We start from the raw sequence: 20,769 nt of genomic DNA on the forward strand, positions 1-20,769 counted from the left end.
GCCGAAACATGTAGTGCGAGGGAGAGAAGGAGATAAATGAGTGTATGCACTGCAAGACGGATTAAATAAATCATGGACAAGAATGTAGCTTACGAGTGTGTGTGTGTGTGTGTGTGTGTGTGTGGGGAGTGATGACATGGGAAATCAGTTTAGTAGTTTCGGAAGCGAAACATTTATACAGACAGGCGAATTGGCGGATGTCTTCACGTAGTGCAGTGTGAGCATTTTCTGCAAGGTTGGCTCAATAAATAAATATGGAAAGTTGGTTTTAGTTAGCGATTAGTCAGCTGTTGTGATATGCGCCTGGCTACTAGACGGAGTGGAACCACATTTAGCTGTTTCACGCTTCTCTTATTATGCATATCCAACGAACAGTCGATTGACGTCATAGCAGTGATGTATCGCGAAGATCTTAGTAGCAAAAAACTCGGAGTTCTTAAACGGACATTCGCACGATGATTTTGGTTAGAGTTCATTAACCGGGGAACAGTTTAAGAAAATTTGGGTCTCTTGGCTGTCATTGTTCTGTTGTGCTTGTTAAGTTACTTGTTAGGGTATTGTGTCCAGAAGTTTCAGTCAAGCCGAGAGCTTAGCGACGGGGGCGGTAAAATGTGACTTTCAGTGAGCTGGCCTCTTTCCCCATTTCCCCGCTCGTGAAATATGTTGGCAAAGATGTATTAGGATTGTGTCCTGCGTTCGTAATTTTATTTGCACGCTGTTCCTGAAACGAACGTAGCTTCGAACTGCTAATAGGTTTCGGATAACATTTAGTTTTTTCTACTCTCGTTCGCACCTTGGAGCATTGGGCTGATTTATCAGTTCTATGATAACTTTACAGACGGTAGGACTCCTTGGATGGGTGATCAGCTCGTCGCAAGGCCTCTGCCTAAACAGAGGATAGCACAGACACAGAATAAACGCATACACACACACACACCAAACATCCATGCCGTGTTTCGGATTCGAACCCACGATCCCGGCTTCCAAGCGAGCGAAGACAGTACATGCCTTAGACCGCTCGGCTACCGTGACCGGGCGATGACATTTAGTACTAACGATTAGTAGAGCCATCGGCTCAGGAAAACCCGTCATTGGATGGAACCAATTCGAAAGTAGTAAATTATGTCTAAAAATTCCAAACGCTACAAAATTTTTACCTTTGATATCAAATGCACATGTTATTAATATTTATAACTTTCATTTTGAACATTGTAAAATACTCGTATTAAGGACATGTAACACGGAAATGCAACGATTTCTTGCTTTCTGCAGAATATATGCAGCATAATTAGCTCTGTAGCATAAGACCAGTGAGATATGCACCTGGAAGGCGTGTGTGTTTCGGTAGAGTAGCCTACACTTCTCTACGCTTGTCCGCGTTGTGCTGGAACTCGATCGTCAGACACCTCTGAAACAGGAGGCTGCCGTTGCATTTCTAGAGTGTGCCATTTTAAGGCCACTTTACCGTGAAGTACCTTTAAGGAAAACTGATAATGATCACACAAGATGTACTCGGCGCCACATCCCAGAAGACGGCATTCTTCATAGTCACCGCCGTGAAAACTTCAAATCTTACAAATTCCTTAACAGTTACTCACCCGCTTTATAGAACTCGAAGAACTTGTGAACACGTTCACTGGATCCTGTCTTGAACCAGATGAAGAGTGAAACTTCTGAATTGTGCCTAGAACACTAAGTATTAAAGTACGGGTGGTTTTGGTCCTCCAGCAGTATGGTATGCTGTACCCAGAAAGAGGATTTGAGGAGCCTGTTCTACGGCAGTTTGTCGGGGTCCCGACCCACAATTTAGTGGCTGGGGGTCGAATCGTGACCATGGGATGACGGTATTTCTACTGTAGTCGCGAGATAAGTTATCGGCGCCGTGACTTGCAGTAACAGGTTCTTCCTTGCGACGTGTTAAATTTCGGCTTGCACCTCCGTATTTGTACCTGACAGAGATCGCTGCTGCCAGTTTGAAAGCCGAGTTTAGAGTCTTCTCGTTGCTCTCTTCTCGCGAATTTGGCATGGAGATGCTGTAATGGTTGAGTTATGGGCCTGTCTTGCTATACACGAGATATCTCGCTTAGAAGCATTGACCCTCCTCATCTGGATTTATTTTGCGTTACAAAAAGTCGGCAGCAGCAATATATCCAGGCATCGCTTAACACGTAAAGCAAACTCCTCATATTTGAGACTAATTCATACGTTGGCAGGAAGTATCCTGCCAAAAGGTTTCTTTAAATTAAAACAGTGTAAGAATGGTTAAATTAATTACGGTTAAAGTCAAAGCTATTCCTGTAAGAGGCCGTGAAGGCTCATATGGTTGCGAGAGGTTGAGGTTCCCACATTTTTAGACAGTCGGCTCACAGATGGCGAGGTTATCAGCCTTACGCGCTGGCCGCCCTTTACCCCCCAGGAATATTTCTGGTACTCGTTTCTGTTAGAGGCTGCGTCGACTCCAAGACCATAGTGCAACTGGAAGGATTAAGTCAACAGAAAAATCCAGTGACCTCATCGGGAATAGGACCCGCGACCTTCCTGCTTGTATCATAGTACCTCAACCAACTACACTACCTCGTGCCCCCTTAAATTAATTACAGTTAGGGCTTATATAAATGTAATAACAAACCAACATCGAATACAGGTAGAAACATAACGTCAGTTGCGGTTGTTCTGTGGCTCATACTGATACGGTTTGTGGAACTTCTTGGCGGCGATATTTTGGAAACTCCATCTTCGCAGAAAACAGTAACGATTCTGACATCTTGAGATATGATTGGAAGTAATTGGAACATTTTGTATGTACGTTGAGAGCTCTGAACGTCCGTAAACTAACGTCTCATACTGATCATGGTAGTGTTAAGGCAATGGCATTGCTAATGAATCCTGGAAATATATTCTTGTTTATCACAGATTCGCCAGATGGCAGATGCAAAAACAGTGAAATCTCACTATTTCAGAATTCGCGATAACTCGTACAACTATTTTTTTGTGCATTTGACCTTGATGATCACATCAACAAGATTAGCAAGATGTAGCAAAAGAACTGTACAGAAGAGGAACACAAACCAAAATGGGTTCATTTTTTAAAACACAGTCTCGATAATACTAAGTATGTAGGCTACCTGAAATGTTCGTGATGTTAAAACTTACATTTTTATATTTTATGACAATAAACTTATTTTATGGTATACAATCTAAGTTTCAAAATAAATTTGTATTGCCCAAAAAAGACACGCAAAGTCATTGAACACATTTTCAGCAGCACTTTTGTAATTCGGACTTTCACTGATTAGCGGCGGTATAATTCGGACGTCGGTAGGATGTTGGCTGCTTTCCTCTAATGATGGGGTATAATCAAGGAGAATGGGATGGGTTTAGCCTGTAAGAAATGCGTTGAAAGACGCCATACAAAACGGAAGATAACACCGTGCAGATCCATGGTGAACAGAGCGTGAATGGGCCGACTTGATTCAGTGGGATCAGGATACAGTCCATTGACGGGCTTCTGCGATTGCGGTAATGAACGTTAGGATTGCGTAGAAGCGTAGAGTTTCTTGATCAGCTGCGCATCAAACATTCAGAGGTGGTAAACCAATATAACATTTGAAGAAAGCAGTCTTCTGGGAATTGGCACCGTGTATATGTGGTGTTAACCGACGTTTCGGAGCAACGTATCGCCTCCATCTTCAGGGTAGAAGGAAAAATATGAGAAATCCGCAAGAGAAGAGACCGTGAGAACAGGTCTCTTCGCTTGCGGATTTCTCATATTTTTCCTTCTACCCTGAAGATGGAGGCGATACGTTGCTCCGAAACGTCGGTTAACACCACATATACACGGTGCCAAATCCTAGAAGACTGCTTTCTTCATAGTCACCGCCGTGAAAGCCTCAAATCTTACATAATATAACATTTGTTTCTCATGTTAGACTTTCACGGTATTGAATTATTATGCTAATTTTGTCCCTTGGTTGTTACACCTTGTGGATGTAGTCGATGTCGAAGCCACACTTCGAGCCTGAAATTGAAGGCAGCATGCGCCTCTGAAACGTCGGCAACATCTGCATCCACATGGTGTAACGTTTGTTATTCACAGTTCGTAATCTAAATTATAAGAATCAACGTTGTGTCTCGTATCGTGGCAACAGGTTGCCACTTTCTAGCTTACGTATGTGACCAATTTTTAATTAGTAATTGTCAGATTATCGGGTTGCAGTCAACTAATGACCGCAGCCCCTGGGGTTACCACAACTTGTTGATTGTTCCCACAGCCCCCGGGTGGCGGTAGGGAGAGGGTGGCTCAATATGCCGCTACTGCCGCTGATAATTTTGTTCAACACTTTTGCTTCCAGGCTTGTGCACTCAATATTGGGGATTGTTTCATGTTTTGAAACCTGTTATCTCTTACCGCAGTGGCTGCCAAACTCTTTTAGCCAGAGGGTCCCTTGATGTGACTGCATATTTTTGAGGCCCCCGGAACCTATAAAAATAACTGAAAACGTGATTTAGCAGTCGCAGAAAAGTGACAGTGAACTTTAATTGTATGTATGAAGTCCCTTCTGTGTTGTACGATTCCAAATTAATTTGATGATAGTTTCTTATCTATGTGAATGTATTAGGTCATTATTATTTGCAGTGGGCCGCTGTTTCCTCTTCGAGATACGCTGTTTTATATTTCAGAATGTCGCAGTCGATTGAACAGTATTCGTGCTTCGTGTTCTGAAAGTCCCGGGCTCAAATCTCGGTTTGAAGTCCTGTCTTTACTGCCTTTTCGTGATTTTACTGTGCTTTCCAGGCAGATAACCTCGAAGTTACCGGAAATAGACCGCGGTCGTTTCTTTCAACATTTTTTCCAGTTCACTCACTAATGAATGCTAAATAGTATAAGCGCCTGACAGCGTCGTTAATTGAACCATAAATAAATTAAACAAATAAATAAATCTCCTGTAGTTTGTGTATGTGTGTCAATGCGCGGGCGGGAAGATGATACCAGCGGATCCCCAAAAGTCTGACATTTTGAGGGCCCAGAAAGGTTTCAGTGTCATTTTGACTTTGCTATGATAAAACTAAAAATTACATTTTGTTTGATCCTTATCTTAAGCTATGGAATTGCCGAGTTTGTTCTGTATTGCTGCCATGTTCCTATACGATCCCTTGCGGTTTAGCATCGAAAATCGGCCCAGATCAAAACGGCTTATGGCAGATTGGAAATATTTATAAATATTTGTCCATAATAAAAGGAATGAATACGCTGAGAGACACAGGTATAGATGGAATTGAAATGGATGCCAGAGAAGTGAGGTGTGGATTGAATGGAACTATCTCGGATTCGGGTAGGATGGTTTGCTTTTGTAAGAAGCATTGGTGAATCCGAGCGATTGCTAATTTATCCCGAAGTTACGCCGACCACGCGACACCCTCTCTCCGCTAAAAGTTGGCACTAACTTCGCCGACAAGTTCGGTCGATATAGTTCGCTTGCGGACTAAAGCCACGGAGTTTACCCGTATCGTGGGACTTTGGCACTAACTTCGCCGACAAGCTCGGCCGATATATTTCGCTTGCGGACTAAAGCCACAGAGTTTACCCGTATCGTCGGACTTTGGCACTAAGTTCGCCGACAAGCTCGGTCGATATAGTTCGCTTGCGGATAGAGCCGCAGAGTTTACCCGTATCGTGGGACTTTGGCACTAAGTTCGCCGACAAGCTCGGTCGATATAGTTCGCTTGCGGATAGAGCCGCAGAGTTTACCCGTATCGTGGGACTTTGGCACTAAGTTCGCCGACAAGCTCGGTCGATATAGTTCGCTTGCGGACTAAAGCCACTGAGTTTACCCGTATCTTGGGACTTTGGCACTAACTTCGCCGACAAGCTCGGTCGATATAGTTCGCTTGCGGACTAAAGCCACAGAGTTTACTTGTATCGTGGGACTGGCAACAAATTTTGGGATTTTATACGCACAATAAAACTATGTTACAATTCATTTATAACAAGGAGGTGCATGCTGCCGCCTCACTGAGCTGTCACCTGCCCCCCAGGCGGTGAAGTTTGGGCGTCTCATGCCCGTGACTAAGAAGCGTCCTGTCGTCTGGAATGTGACGCTGTATAGTCTGGCAGGAACGCAGGAACAAATTACTGCTGGCTTATTTGCTTACTGAACTTACCCTTCGATCCTGAAAATGGAGGTTGCTTGCCCGACTTGCTCATCTACTCTGACCATGGAAGTAGTACGCTTCCCCGACTTGTCTCTTAAGGCCCGTCCACATTACTCGTGCTCGTGCGTCAGAAGCTTACTGCTGCCGGAAAACCAGGATCTGGAGCTGACGCAGTGGACGCCCAAACTGGTTTGCATACAGAGCCTTCGCATTTTTTTCACAACGGATATCAGCTCCAGATTGATTTTCCGGCAGCAGTAAGCTTCTGATGCACGAGCACGAGTAATGTGGACGGGCCTTTAGACTTGCCGGACAATAGTACTCCTATACTGAAGCGGGTCACGACTGCGTTCTTCCATAGCTTCTATGTCATTCGGCGCCGAATAAGCTCTGCCATTAAAAGTGTCGTTAAATAATATAAGGATTGATTGATTGATTGATTGAGGGTTAGATGTACAAGAAAGCAGTATAGAGCCTGGACATCTAAATCCGTATTTGGAGCCTCACTATAAGACTCAGAACAGTTTAAGGGTCACCATTTTAACGAACACGGTAGTACAGAATGTACTTCGAAATTATAATTGCTTCTCGGGCAGAATTCCCTGTGTACACAAAAGCCCGCCAGTGGTTCCTATCGTACCTCATACTGCGGATGTTTTTGATGAGCATTGATACCAGGCGTACAAAAACGCTTTATTCCCGGGTACATTCATTGCTAATCCAGGGTCGACAAGTGTAGCAATATCATGATGTCCACTTCCGCGTGTCTCAGTTGTGCCACCTTGACATGGCACTTAAAATGCCTCTCTTTCCTTCCCTTGCATCGTACTGCCCTTTTGTTGGCGTTCCAGATGCGTCGCGTTACACAATCACAACTAGAGTTATTAATGCTAATACTGTTTGTGTTTAGCAGCTTGCTCGGTGCGTGGGTTCGTAGGGCTGTCCAGCAGCCGTCCTTCTGGGATGCTGTGCTTAACTAAATGCACTGCGCCATGAAGGCATATGTGGATCCACTCGGCAGTAGTTAGCTTCATATCCTTGCCCCTTTAACCCTGAGCAAAGAGCCCCCGGTACCCATTGGATAGGAAGCTTAATGGGCCCCTACCGGGACGTGAACTCTGACCTCTCGGGCGTCCAGCAGGTAGCCGGTCGCTATACCGACTCCTCCTGTTATGCGAAGCTGTTAAATTAACTGCATTTAGCTCAGGAAATTGCTTGCCCAGTGTTAACAAAGTCGACGTGGAGAATACTAGTAAAATGGAGGCCAGAAGCGACACTCCATGTCGATCCCTTTCATTTTCCCATTGCCAGTCCACGGGGCCTTGGACGGCTGCGGCCATGATGATATACAGTGGATTTCGAGCGCTGTCGCCGTGTCTGCTCTCTGAGCTCAAAGAGAACTTGCCATGGCTCCAATCTGCTGTCCTACAGCTTGGCCGATGAAACTGGAAAACTGGTACTCGAGATTTCGGGAGTGTGGGTTCTGATCTAGGGTCTCCATTGTTCAAGGAAGTTATGTCTGTCTGTCTTTTCGTCTCACTGACTCGAAGACTTCTTTCTGCTGGACATTGCAGTTGAGAGTTTTAGCACGCAATGCCATGCTCGGAAGGACCCGGCTTCGATTCTCGACCTGCAGCCGGCTGCCCTGATAGGCTTTAATAGTTTTCTTTAGTCCAAACACGACAACATACTGCTAAATCACCCTCAGTTGATTTGACTCTTTCATGCTGTAAGCTAGAAATACAATGACTTATCCACTGGCCATAGTGTTTAATAATGTTGGGGAAAATGTAATGTTATTACTATTCTATTTTTGGAAGAATTGCATCTATTCACCCTCACCCCCATACGCCTTCATGGCTTAGTGATTAATTAGTTAAGCACAGGAACAACTTAACCTTTACTTGTTTTTTTTTTCCCCTTGGCACTACAGCCCCAGTGGGCCTAGGTCTACCTCCATGAACTTCTCCGTTCACTTCGGTTTTTCTAGATCTTACACATACGGTAGACTCCTTGGGCGAGTCATTAGCTCGTCGCAAGGCCCCTACCTGTAGACAAACACAGAAAAACGCTCACAAACATCCATGCCCTGAGTGGGATTCGAACCCACGATCTCGGCTTCCGAGCGAGCGAAGACAGTGCATGCCTTAGACCGCTCGGCTACCGTGACCGGCAACCTCTACTTGTTAGTTAAGTAAAAGTTTTGTTGAAGCTGAATTTGTCAGAATTTCGCTCCGGTGCCATGTTTGTTATTCTTGTCTTACGGATATTATTTGATATGCAATTTGTACTATGGTTATGTCTATCTCCATACTAAATTTAAATGCCTAGCTTCATTGGGTACCGGTGCAAAACCGAAAGTTTGAAAATATATATAAATCTCTCTTACAGCCATCATATTGTTCTGTATTTTACATACATCACATTGACCAAAGTTTCAAAGTTCTGTTGCCATTCATCATTTCAACATCTCCTGCATCCTAGTTGTTTGAGGCACTATGCTGCAAGCCGGAATGTCGCGGGTTCGATTCCCGCTAAGGTCATTGGATTTTTTTTTGCAGTTGTTCTAATCCTAACAACACTGTGGCCCTGGGGTCGACTCAGCCTCTAATAGAAATGAGTACCAGGAATCTTTCTCGGGTTAAAGGGTGGCCGTCGAGCAAGGCTGACAACCTCATCGCCATCTGTGAGCCGATTGTCTAGAAAATGTGGGAGCCTCGACGTCTCACAACCCTATGGGCCTCCACGGCCTGTTACAGGGATAGCTTTACCTTTTTATACCTGTATCAAGTAGCGGTAATACCGCTCCCACTCCACAGTTTCATGTGTATGTGTTGTTATTACCGGTCTTCTTACTTACTTACTCATGGAGCTGAGCCCTTCTGGAGGAGCCGCCAATTCTGCAGCTACTCAAGAATTTCCCAGAATTTTATGGAACCCGAAAGTTCATCACCTTGTTCGCAAGAGCCCTCCACTGGTCCATATCCTGAGCCAGATCTATCCAATCCATCCCATCCCATCCTATCTCTCTAAGATCCATTCTAATATTAAGAAAGCAGTCTTCTGGGATTTGGCACCGTATATATGTGGTGTTAACCGACGTTTCGGAGGAACGTATCGCCCCCATCTTCAGGGTTGAAGAAGTATAGGTAAATCTGCAAGCGACAACACCGTGAGACACGGTCAAGCAGTCTGCTGAAAGTATCAGGTTGGGATGGCCTGTAGTGAATGGAGTAATATTTATGCGGGATTTCTTTAAAATTAATTACTTGGTTCAAAAATTGGAAGGGGCGAGGAGAAGGCTGAAGAGACGCATCAGTGTTACCTGAAAGGAAGGCGATCTCGACGCAGATTGCAGGAGAACTACAGTTTACCGTAAAGGTATACGGTATGAGGACGTGGTCTGATTCCACCTGGCTCAGTGTGGGGTCTACTGTCGCGCGTTTTTAGCCTAAAGGACTCTGCTCCTTGGAATTATTTTATGTACAAAATATAGGCAACAAGTTTTAAATATAGTAAATAGCTATCTGACTGTTAATATATCAATTTTAATTTATTTTTTAGGTGCGCATTGTACAGGATTGTTGGAAAGTTCTACGTGAATAAGCATGTTTAATTCAGGGACAGATTTTCCTTCGCATATCGTAATTGGAGTTTCTAGCATATTTTTTTTATTTTGAAAGGACGAATGGGTATATATATATATATATACATCGTATGTCTGGCTGCTTCTGCCTCTCTCCCTTGTTTTCTCATCATGAATGATGCAAGTTTGGTGACCAAAAATTTCTGATGTGGGTGCTACGTTGGCGTCACATTATTATTATTATTATTATTATTATTATTATTATTATATTGGCACTGCGATCCTTTGTGGGTCTTGGCCTGGTCTGGAAACTTTCTCCAGCCATCCTGTTCTTGTGCCTTTGTTTTCCAGTTAACCACACCCACTCCCACACCCGAGCTCCTCAAATCCTTCTCCACGCCATCCATCCATCCATCCATCCATCTTATTCTTGGTCTGCCTTTCTTCCATTGGGGTCCTGAAATTTGTGCGGTAAAATTCTGCCGAAAAATATACAGTTCTTGTTAGAGAAATATTGCAAAATCTACAATCAGGTTTTGGTTTCATCCTAGACGTGTGACGTGTTTATGAAATTAGATCTTGCGGTTACCTACACATTTTGCGTGAAACATTTTCTTTAATGGTAATTGTGAACATGGCGACGATTCTGATGCCTCATATCTTGTCTGGTTAAAATTAACATACTGGATATTGTTTAAAGAAACCACATTATGTAATTATTGATTCGTAATTCAACTTTAATGCCCAATATTGAAGCTATATGGCATTTATTACCGAACTGACATTGTGTAGGCCTGCTTGTAAAGGTTAATTTACTAATTTTGAACCATAGAGCGAGTTGTTTAACGGCTGACATGTTGTGCACATTGAAGTGAACACGTGGATAGCCACCGTGTGGGAATCTCCCACCTGCTGGTACTGTTTCTGTTTTCTGATGCCGTTCCACCGTGTTGGAATCGAACCATTATCTCTATTCGCCTAAACTCGGTTGATTCTGTCAATATGACGTCCGGTTAGAAACATTACATTGAATGAAACCCTCCTGTGAAGTTGAATTTGGATTCCATGTCGCGCCAAAAATGTGCAATTAAATGCAAGATTCATGTCTGAATTCTGTGTTATATTGCTTCCGTGATAACCCGATGGGACACAAAATAAGCCTGGAATAATTCAGAGTGAATCATATGAGGTCATATTATTTCCTGTATATATGTGTATGTTTATACGTATATATACACACTCACATACATGTATATACATTGTTACGTGTTTATGGCTCCGTGAATAATAATAACGGGGTTTGGATTGGATTTATTAACGCCTTGTTTTACAATCTCTCTTAATCACAATCAATTGTGAGCTGTTGAGCGAACAGTCTTCAGCCGTTCTCCCTTGACTGCCGAGGACTCGTTCCATTCTCGTTCTGATTCTGCAACTGACTTCTCATTTACGACTACACTACTTGTATAGTGTCGAGGCGGACCCACAGAAAGCACATTCGTTGCCCAGAAGTGGACATTTGCGAACCACATAGAAAACACCTCTTCCTGTATTGTATTTACAGGGCGCTGCATAGCAACGAAAACTGTCTAATTGTTGCTTGCGTATCCGTTGTCGCGGGAATGTTTTTACCAAGTCGTTGCCCAACAACGGGTCTACATGTCACAATATATAATAATGTATATGTGTATGAGAGAGAGGTGGGGGCGTATAATGACGCTGTTTGCTGGCCTTTAAAGGGTTGGTGGAGCAGTTGTTTATGTCTCCAGTCATAAAGAAGCAAAGATGATTTCATCGTTCTGACAGCATTATTATCGGCTACATTGTAAGATCTATCGTTATATTTGATGTCTGTTTGAGATAAGTAATATTTTTATAATTATACAAAATTAAAAGAGGAATGGAACGTACCTTTTACAACAGACGTAGGAAGACTTTCTTGGAAGGACTACACCAGAAGTCACATTTAATTTGGTGGGCCGGAAAGAGGTCATGTAATTGCCAAAGCATCTTCGAAGTCTAGAAAACTGATAACTTTGAATTCATTGTCACAACTCATCAAATTAATACGGTCATTGGCGCCGGTCACACAGTTGGTGTCATTTTCGTTCACATTTCAATGTGCAAAGCTGCAGCCAGATATCCACCTGTTGCCAGTACTCTTAAGTCTGATTTGTTAAACTTCCGTAAAAATATGGTTCACAGTTGTATGGACACAAGGTTTCACATCTTCACCAAGTATTTGGAGCTGCTGCATTTGGAAACACAAAGCAGTCCAAAGAAATCGGCACATTTCACAGAATTGAACTTCTTGTTTAGTCCTTCGTCACTCATAGGTCAGTCTGTTCCAGCTGAAGATTGTCTGGAGCCTTCTGAACTTCAAAAGGGAAAGCTCAAGTTAGCAGTTGAATTTCCTTTTTTTCTGCTTTCCTGAAAGTTTTAACCGTTTACAGAATTTTTCATGTAGTTTTGCTGGGAGTGTTAACCATGTTTACCACGTGCATTAGAACTCAGGCGTGCTTTTCGTAGAATATAGAAATGTGTATAATTTATTCTCCTTAACATGTTTTGATAAAAAAGCTGATTTCTTATTATAACAGTCTGGATTGTGGCTCCGTGTAGAAGGCGTATTGTAGGTGGTTACCAGCGGTTTGGAAAAATATGTTGCCTCAATCTTTGGGAACTAAACACCCCGCATATCCACCTACAGTGTTCCACAGCGTCTCAACCCACAAGACTATAATCGGGGCACTCACCGTCATAAAAACATAAAACAAAAACAGTTTTGTTTTGAAAGTTTGTATAAATTGTGTATAATGAGGTCTTTCCTTTGGTGAATCACATAAGCTGCTTATATGTTTCTCAGCCAGAAATGGCAGGAACTTTTCAGTTTTCTGCTCTTAGTTGCGAGAACATTTTATCTTCTTGTCCAAGAATATTAGTATGTTCTAAGCCCCACACTCTTGAGGACTTCTCTTGACCTCATCCATCGGGCATTGGAGTTGTGTGTTACATCGATATGTTGCAGCATTTAAATCGTGTAATAAGGATGCGGGCTGCCAGTGGTTCGTGTCTCTTGCTCGCGTGAAATTAAAACGTTCCGCAACTGTGCTGTCACGTGATAGAGTGACCGTAGACGAAGTTTGGATTTGTAATTTGATTTATTGAACACTTACAGGTGGTAACTGCAAGTAACTATAGCGCTCTCGCTAATTCACACATTCTGCAGTTCACTACAACACGTACTAAGACTTTTCAGTCTGCCTTGTCTTTAGCGGTCGTTGCCTTGTAGCGGATCCCAACAATGTCCTCTGCTTTGTTGCTCGAGTTTTACGGGCTGGCGACTGCCCCACAGCTCACTCACTGTCAGTCCGCGTTACTTTACGACTGGCGGTTTACTGCCAATCAGTTCTTGGTGCCAAGCACCTTGAAAATCACGACTAGAGATTTTTTTTTGCAACTGAACCCTTTATGTCATAGTCCTTATGTAACATCCTGTCTGACGAGAGAATGGGGTTGTCGCACATATAACTTGTGCACTGTATACGTTCTCTGTCAGTCCAGGCTTTGCAAAGCAGGTCGTGTCTATCTTATTTATCTTATGATACAGTGGCAGCCTAGTCCACTCACTCATTGCTCGAACTGTCCGCATATAACATCTCAGCACGGACCGCACAGAAGAGACCCTCTGTTGCTATTTCGAATTGTTGCCGTGAAAACATGCTTGCTTGCGAAGCAAAAGGCTGAAGCGGCTGTTTTTTTGCTTATCCCGTGGTCGTTGCTCAGCAACGGGTCTACATGCCACAGTACGCTCTGGTAAAATACAGTGAGAAACCACATTTCCTACTTATGAACATTCCGTTTATAGTATCTGCATCATTAGGTTGAAGTGTGGGTTATCTACATTGTACATTTTCTGGTTGCCATGCTTTGCAAGGAGAATGACATTTTATTAGTACGTTTATTTTGCATTGTCGATTAATTGTTTTTGTTTATTTCGTTACAGGGCCGGCGGTGAAAAATAGGAAGAAAGAGGTGAGTCTTCCATCTTTATTGCCGACCTGTACCACGCGCTGCAGCTTAGAGTGTCCTGTTGAACAGAGGAAACAGATATCTTCATTAAGTCAGCTTACGTGTTTTTTTTTAAACAGTGTCAAGTACTGCCTTAGTTGTTTCCGTTATGGCCGCTTGTCCATTTGACTGATTTCGGTCAAACTTTGAATGTAGTAAACCTATGCTGTCCATGGGCATATATTTAATTCTTTAAGCGTTTTTTTATCTGGTTGAAATTATAAGTGAACACAAGCGCTTACGAAGGAGAACGAGCTCACATTTGAAAGCTAGCATCGCCCTGATGGCGGAAAAGTTTTGGGATCAGACTGACGAAATCTCGCTTTGAGTACCATGTTTTTTTTTCCTGTGTAAAAATAGTCTTCGTAATAGGTCGCGAACGAACGTCCTATTATTTCAGTTCTGTGACTGTTGATAATAGTGTATGAAGTGTATTAGTATTGAACTGTGAAGCTTTTTCTTTTGAAAACAGGCACGAATACTCTGGATAGGCCATTATGATGTAAGCGTTTCCTGTCATTTATAATTTCGAGTTACCGAAACACACGAGGAAACCTAATGTGACTTTAGAATCTGTTTGTTTAAAGTTTTCTTTAACAGATAGTGGATGCTTGTAAATGCTAGTTGTTTTGGAGATTTCAAGCGTCTTGGGCGAGAAAATAGTACTTTCCATTTAGGTGTGTGTGTATGTTCATCACCTTGATAGTAATAGAAAATAAGGCACATGCATCTATGGTTTAGTGGTCAGAGTTCCTGGCTACAGATCCAGAGGTCCCGGGTTCTATTTCCGGCGCTACCAGATTTTCTGAGTAGTGGGTCTGGAACAGGATCCACTCAGCCTCGTGAGGATAATTGAGGAGATATTTCAAGGAAATAGCGGCTCCGGTGTAGAAAACCGAGATTAACGTCCGTGGGGATTCGTTGCGCTGACCACGTGACACCCTCTATCCGCTAAAGTTGGCACTAACTTCGCCGACAAGCGGCGGTCGCTCGGTCGGTATAGTTCGCTTGCGGACTACAGGCCACGGAATTTATATTAGATAACTGAGAACTTGTCGGCATCATTACTTCTGTTGCACGCAGTTGCTTTATTTCACAGTTAATCACTCACAGGCTCTCTGTAAACATTTCCATGACTAGCGTGAGTTTTACCAAGCTTCTAGACTTAAGTCTCTCGTCAAATAATTCCATTCTGAGTTGCTTTTTTAAGAACAAAATATCTTTCTCCTAAATTAGGCAGCCTGTAACAAATATGTTTCCTGTATTAATATTTTGAATTTGCCATTGACTTAACTGGCCAGTGTGTAGTTTTTATTTAATTTTTTCCTCTGGCGCTACAGCCCCAAATTGGGCGTAGGCCTACCTCCATGAAATTCTCCGTTTCACTTCGGTTTACTAGATCTTAAACATTCGGTAGGACTCCTTGAGCGGGTGATCAGCTCGTCGCAAGGCCTATACCTGTACACAAACACAGAAAAACGCACACAAACATCCATGCCCTGAGTGGGAGTCGAACCCACGATCCCGGCTTCCGAGCCATCAAATTCTCGATTATAATAATCACACAGGGCAGGCGGACTCAGTTGGACTCCCCCGCCCACAAGAGAATTAAAAAAAAATAATTTATCCGTACCTAGAATTGACCCCCGTTTCCTCGGTGGTGCAGCCCGTATCGTCATCACTATACCGACCTAGGTATTCTGGCTCCAGTCCTGTTGCATTGTAGCACGAGTTTTGTATTGCTAGTGGGTGGGACTAAGTTCCTTGTACTGCGGCCACTTCTGGTCTGTTGTACCAGCCCCAGGTGATAGGTGAGGGTGATTGTGGAGCAGTTGGTATAGTGAAGATTGGCAGGGGAAACAGAAGTACTCGGAGAAAACATCCCCAGCGCCACTTTGTCCACCACAAATCCCACTTGACCAGACCCGGGACCAAACCCGGGCAACCGCGGTGGGAAGCCAGCGACTAACAGCTTGAGCTATGGCGCTTGCAGTACGATTGCAAATAGGGCTACATTTCCTGGCGATTAATGCATTTTATGAGGAATGTGGCCTTTTATCTTACAATACTTACTTGGGATTAGATAATGAATTGTTATAAAATGGTAAAGTTCCTGCGCTTGCTTAAGCAGCTCATCATGAAGACTTACGGCCGATGGAGATGTCACCCCACACATTCTTAACGTCAGTCCTAGAGGGAGAGGAATTGTCAGCATCACTCTCCGGTCGATTTACTCTCGTGGAAAGAGCCCCGGTACTCACTGGGTTTAAAGCTTGGTGGGCCCCAGAGACTGTTTGAACCTGGGCAACGAAGCGCCGCCGTGAAACACACCCAAGGTTTAAGATCTTGTTAATTTCAGACTTTCTGGGTATTAAGCTGTTCACGAGGTTTCGGCTTGCTTTATGACAAGAAGGTGGCCTGCTTCAATTCGATCTCTATATTCGTTGTTCTGCCCTCTTTCATTTCGGCGTAACAATATATGCAGCTTTGCCTAGCCTGTTGTTATATGCAAGTATTCTCCTCAGCACCTGTTTTCAAACATCTTAATCCGTATAAAAAATGTTTATTTCATATTTCAGTCAACATAATTTATAAAAAAAATATACAGATGACCTGTTTACATCAAGGTCTTATATCTGAGGCACAACATGTTTCGACCCCTAATGGCTAATGGGTCATAATCAGGTTCAGATTAATCTTAAGTGCCAAACTTATACCTAATGTGGATCAGTATTGTAGGGTTCTTTGTTTTGATATTGAACTTGTTACAAGATCCTCAAAGTTAGAATTAGAATTAACTGATTAAAACTATTATTGTAAATAATTAATATCAAATTTAAGACGACGATATATAAGTACTATATTATTTCTCTGGTACACTGATCGTGTAAAGAGCCGGTATAGCGACTGGCTATGGGCTGGGCGACCGAGGGGTCGGAGTTCGAGTCGCGGTAGGGTCAAGAGTTTTCTCTTATTCACGTCGTCCAGAGTCCACCCAACCTCCTACCCAATGGGTACGGGATGCTCTTTCCCCGGGGGTAAAGCGGCAGGGTCGTGAAGCTGACCACTCACCTCTAACTAGTGGCGAGGTCAAGAAAATATGTATATATCCACTCCCCCATACGCCTTCATGGCGCAGTGCTTAATTAGTTAAGCACAGGGACATCTTTACCTTTTACTCTGACCGTGTATTCTAGTTCTTCGTAAGGAATGTGGATTCTTGCATGGAGTAGTCACTCTTTGGCTGTTGTGTCGGTGCGATAGCGTTGTTGCTACGTGTGAAGTGTTCCGGCTGGCTTGTGGTTGATATCTGGGTACAATACTGATAGAGGTAGTTGGGTTGAGATGGGTCTGACACGACGCAGTAGGCTGCAACACATAAAGATCCTTAATCTTTGTTCTTCTCTTAGCGTGAGAAACCAAGCTGCACATCCATGCAAAGCAAGTAAAATTACAGTCCAGTTTTTTCTTGGAGATGACTGGCGGAAATACAGAAAATTCTGAACGGAATTTTGGCAAGCATTCAGCTACCTTAATCTGCTCTTAATGTATTCGTGAATGATACTTTAATTTGTTAATGACCTTCCCAAATATTTGAGCTTTACCACATATCCGAAGTATTTGTTCCCCGAATTTATATTATGACTTTCGTCCTGTATTCTCATGGGAAGAAATAAATATACACGTAGTTTTCTTAACGTTTATTTCTGATATAAATTCCAGTAGAGCGTCTGCTATCTTCATGGTACTTTGGCGTGCCGCGAGCGTCCATTGCTAGACAACGGCTCAGTAGTTGTGTTTTCCATACAAGGAACAGTGAATACATCGTTGCTTAGGCGGCAGTTGTAAAGCGAGACCCTTCAGGAATGTGTCTTCTAGTTGATCGGACTGTAGAAGATAAGACCGGAGCTGAGGTCAGGTCAGTGGCGAACGGAGCAGAGCTGAGAGCAGAAAAAGAAGCTCGGCCAAGGATCAGAAGACGAAACGTGAGAGACGACGGAGTAGTCAGGTCGCAGCGTCTGGAAGACGCTATTTCAGCGTGACTGTAGTTGTGATTGTGAAAGACTAATCCAATAAACGGCTTCGTCTAATCCGGACCCCATTAATTTCTTGTCGCGTTACCTAGGAGACGTGACAGCATTTTTGTTTCTAATCAGGATATTAGCATCATTAACATAGACTCACAGCCGATGCGCCCCAATTATCTTCCTCCTGGCATATACATACGTCTAACCTGTAGCATTAAAATTCCCTGAAGATTTCATCTAAACATGTGTTCTGCTTATATTTAACTAGTTCCGTGGATGTACTGAATTCGCGGAGAATCCTGCACAATGCATCATATCTAAAGGAATAATAGGCTTTCCTGAAATCTATAAATAGCTGATATGCTGCCCTATTGTGTGGAGTTAACCTTGAAAGGAGACTGCTGGATATAATTTTGTATGTAGATATTCTCTGTGATTATTACAGCGACTTTTATCGCACTTTCTATTTACTGATTCTGCGGTAGACTCCTCTCATTACTGGGTAGAGTCTTCCTTGTTCCAAACAATTAAGTTGTTAGTTGGATTTGAGGTTCTCACAGCGACGCTTATCAAGAACTCCGTCTTCTGGGATATAACGCCGTGTAGTACGCTTTAAGTCAATCGACGTTGCTTCCTATGTGCTTCGTGCTGGTTTCTTGCTTGATTTATTCTTCGACCCTGAAGATGGAGGCAAACTGTTCCTCCGAAACGGTCGACTTTCGACGTACTACACGGCGGTATATCCCAGAATTAAGTTGTCGGTTATGCCGGAATTTGAGCAGTACCTGCTCGAGTATCGAACTCAACCTCGGACGAAGCAGGCTCAGGTTGTAATGGCTTTGATGTGTTTATTTCAGTACGTTCCTTCAGTAAGTGACAAGTAATTCTTCCAGACGGTTCAAATATAACGGGAATCCTTCGGAAGTTGTTGGCTGAATTTATTGTCGGTTCATATTTTTCCTGTTTCAGTTCCATTTGCTTTACAGTGACTATATGAACACGTCTCACTCTACGAGACATCAGTACATAATACAAATGATATATTAACTTTATTTGAAACATTGTTCGATATTGTAAGTATGCAAGGAAGCGGGAGCAGTAGTTTCTTACCCTTTTAATTTTGCATAAGTAGATTTGTATTTGACTTCGTCCCTGACATTAAGGGATGAACATGGACTGAGGGTGTTTGAGAACAGGGTGCCGAGAAGAATATTTGGACCGAAGAGAGATGAAGTGACAGGAGGCTGGAGACAACTGCATAATGAGGAGCTTCATAACTTGTACTCTCCGCCAAGTATAATTAGAATGATGAAGTAAAGGAGGATGAGATGGGCAGGTAATGCAGCACGAATGGGGAGAAACGGAATGTATGTAGGATTTTGGTAGGAAAGCCAGAAGGAAAGAGACCACTGAGAAGACCAAGGCGTAGGTGGGTGGACAATATTAAAATGGATCTTAGAAAGATAGGATGGCATGGATTGGATTGATCTGTCTCAGGGTAGGGATCAGTGGAGGGAAATTCACGAGTAGCTGAGCGACTGACGGCTTGCCAAGAAAATGTCAGCTCCATGTAATTAGTTTTTTTTTATTGCTAGTGGGGGGAGACTAAGTCCCTTGTACTGCGGCCACCTCTGGCCTATTGTACCATGTAATTAGTTAGGTATGTATTTACAATAAATGGTCATAAAGTGCAACGAAATATTGAAAATAGCCCACAACGTATTTGGAAATACTGTCTTTGAGGTACAACTTTCCGCTGTTGTGTTTGAAAAGAAAATTTGATTGTAGTGACACGCGCTCTGTAGTCTTATGTGGCTTGGGTTGCAGTAGTTCCCCGTGCCCGGCGTTGACTTGACACATGCCTACGAATCATGGCAGTGAGCTTTGTTTAGTTTACCGTGGCATAATATCCGTTCAGAAAACGTTGCAAGGAGCTGTCTCTTCGGATGTGTGCTCGGCAGGTTCCCGCACGGGCTAAGGAAAATGGTTTTGTTAATTGACGATGCTTTTCTGACTTCTGTTGCGAATGACGAATAGGAAACGCCCCATGTGAAGGATGCAGTCGTATTGTCCCATTATTTGCGCGGAAGGAGAGAGATAAATAATGAACAGTTTGCCGTATGGGCGACTTCTTTGCGGAGAACCGAACCGAGGGTCTCCCGACGACCTTGACGTTCTGTGACAAAAGATAAAATTTTATAAAGTAATAAGCTTGTCAGTCGTTTATATACTGGGATAGGTCGCTTGTGGCCGATCACAGTGGTCGCGCTCCTAAGTCATGAAGCGTCACCACTCCCTCGAACACAGGGGTCATGGGTTCGAATCCCACTCAAGGTATGGATGTTTGTTTGTTAGGTAGTGGTCTTGCAACGGGCTGATCCCCAGTCTAAGGAGCCTTACATGGCGTGTATAGGATTTAGAAACCGAATAAGTGGCCAAGGTCCAAGAAAGGGCAGTAGATAGGTCGCGTATTCTGATGAACGAGTATGGGCCCTTTAGGGAAATGTTGATACCTGCCATAGTGTTAGTGGGCAACTTCGTAACGGGCTACTTCGCAGTTTACGCATGTTACCTGGTATTCTGATATCTGATTTTCTCGCGGCAGTGGCTATAATGTGGCTTCGTATAGCCCGATAAACGTTCACCGACGTTTCGGAGGAACGTACTGCCTTCATTTTCACGGAGGAAGATTTTGGATCCTAGTAGTGAAATATTGGACGTTACAGTAGTTAGGGCAGGCAACTCGAATGGCGAGACAAACCATAGGATACGGAATTTTGTAGGGCAGCGTGTTCGAAGTCAGCCACTTGACCGACTGAGGTAGGTGTAGATGGGGGATAATGTTAACAGACCGGTAATTTGTAGTTCGCCGGTCACAGTGGCCACGCCATCTAAGGCACGAAATGTCTTCGCCCACTCGAACACTGGGGT

General features: G+C 43.3%; 1 protein-coding gene across 1 annotated transcript in view; it reads left to right on the forward strand.

The window, feature by feature from the left end:
- The window catches only part of LOC111866844 (transcription factor 12), a 441,771-nt gene that overhangs the window by 87,548 nt on the left and 333,454 nt on the right, over window positions 1–20,769 (forward strand). The window contains exon 4 of the mRNA XM_033752433.1: window positions 13,746–13,774. Within this exon, the coding sequence (XP_033608324.1) occupies window positions 13,746–13,774 (29 nt within the window). The remainder of the gene's footprint in view (window positions 1–13,745; window positions 13,775–20,769) is intronic.

The sequence above is a fragment of the Cryptotermes secundus genome, unplaced genomic scaffold (genome assembly GCF_002891405.2).
Source record: "Cryptotermes secundus unplaced genomic scaffold, Csec_1.0 scaffold643, whole genome shotgun sequence".
Lineage (NCBI taxonomy): Eukaryota > Metazoa > Arthropoda > Insecta > Blattodea > Kalotermitidae > Cryptotermes > Cryptotermes secundus.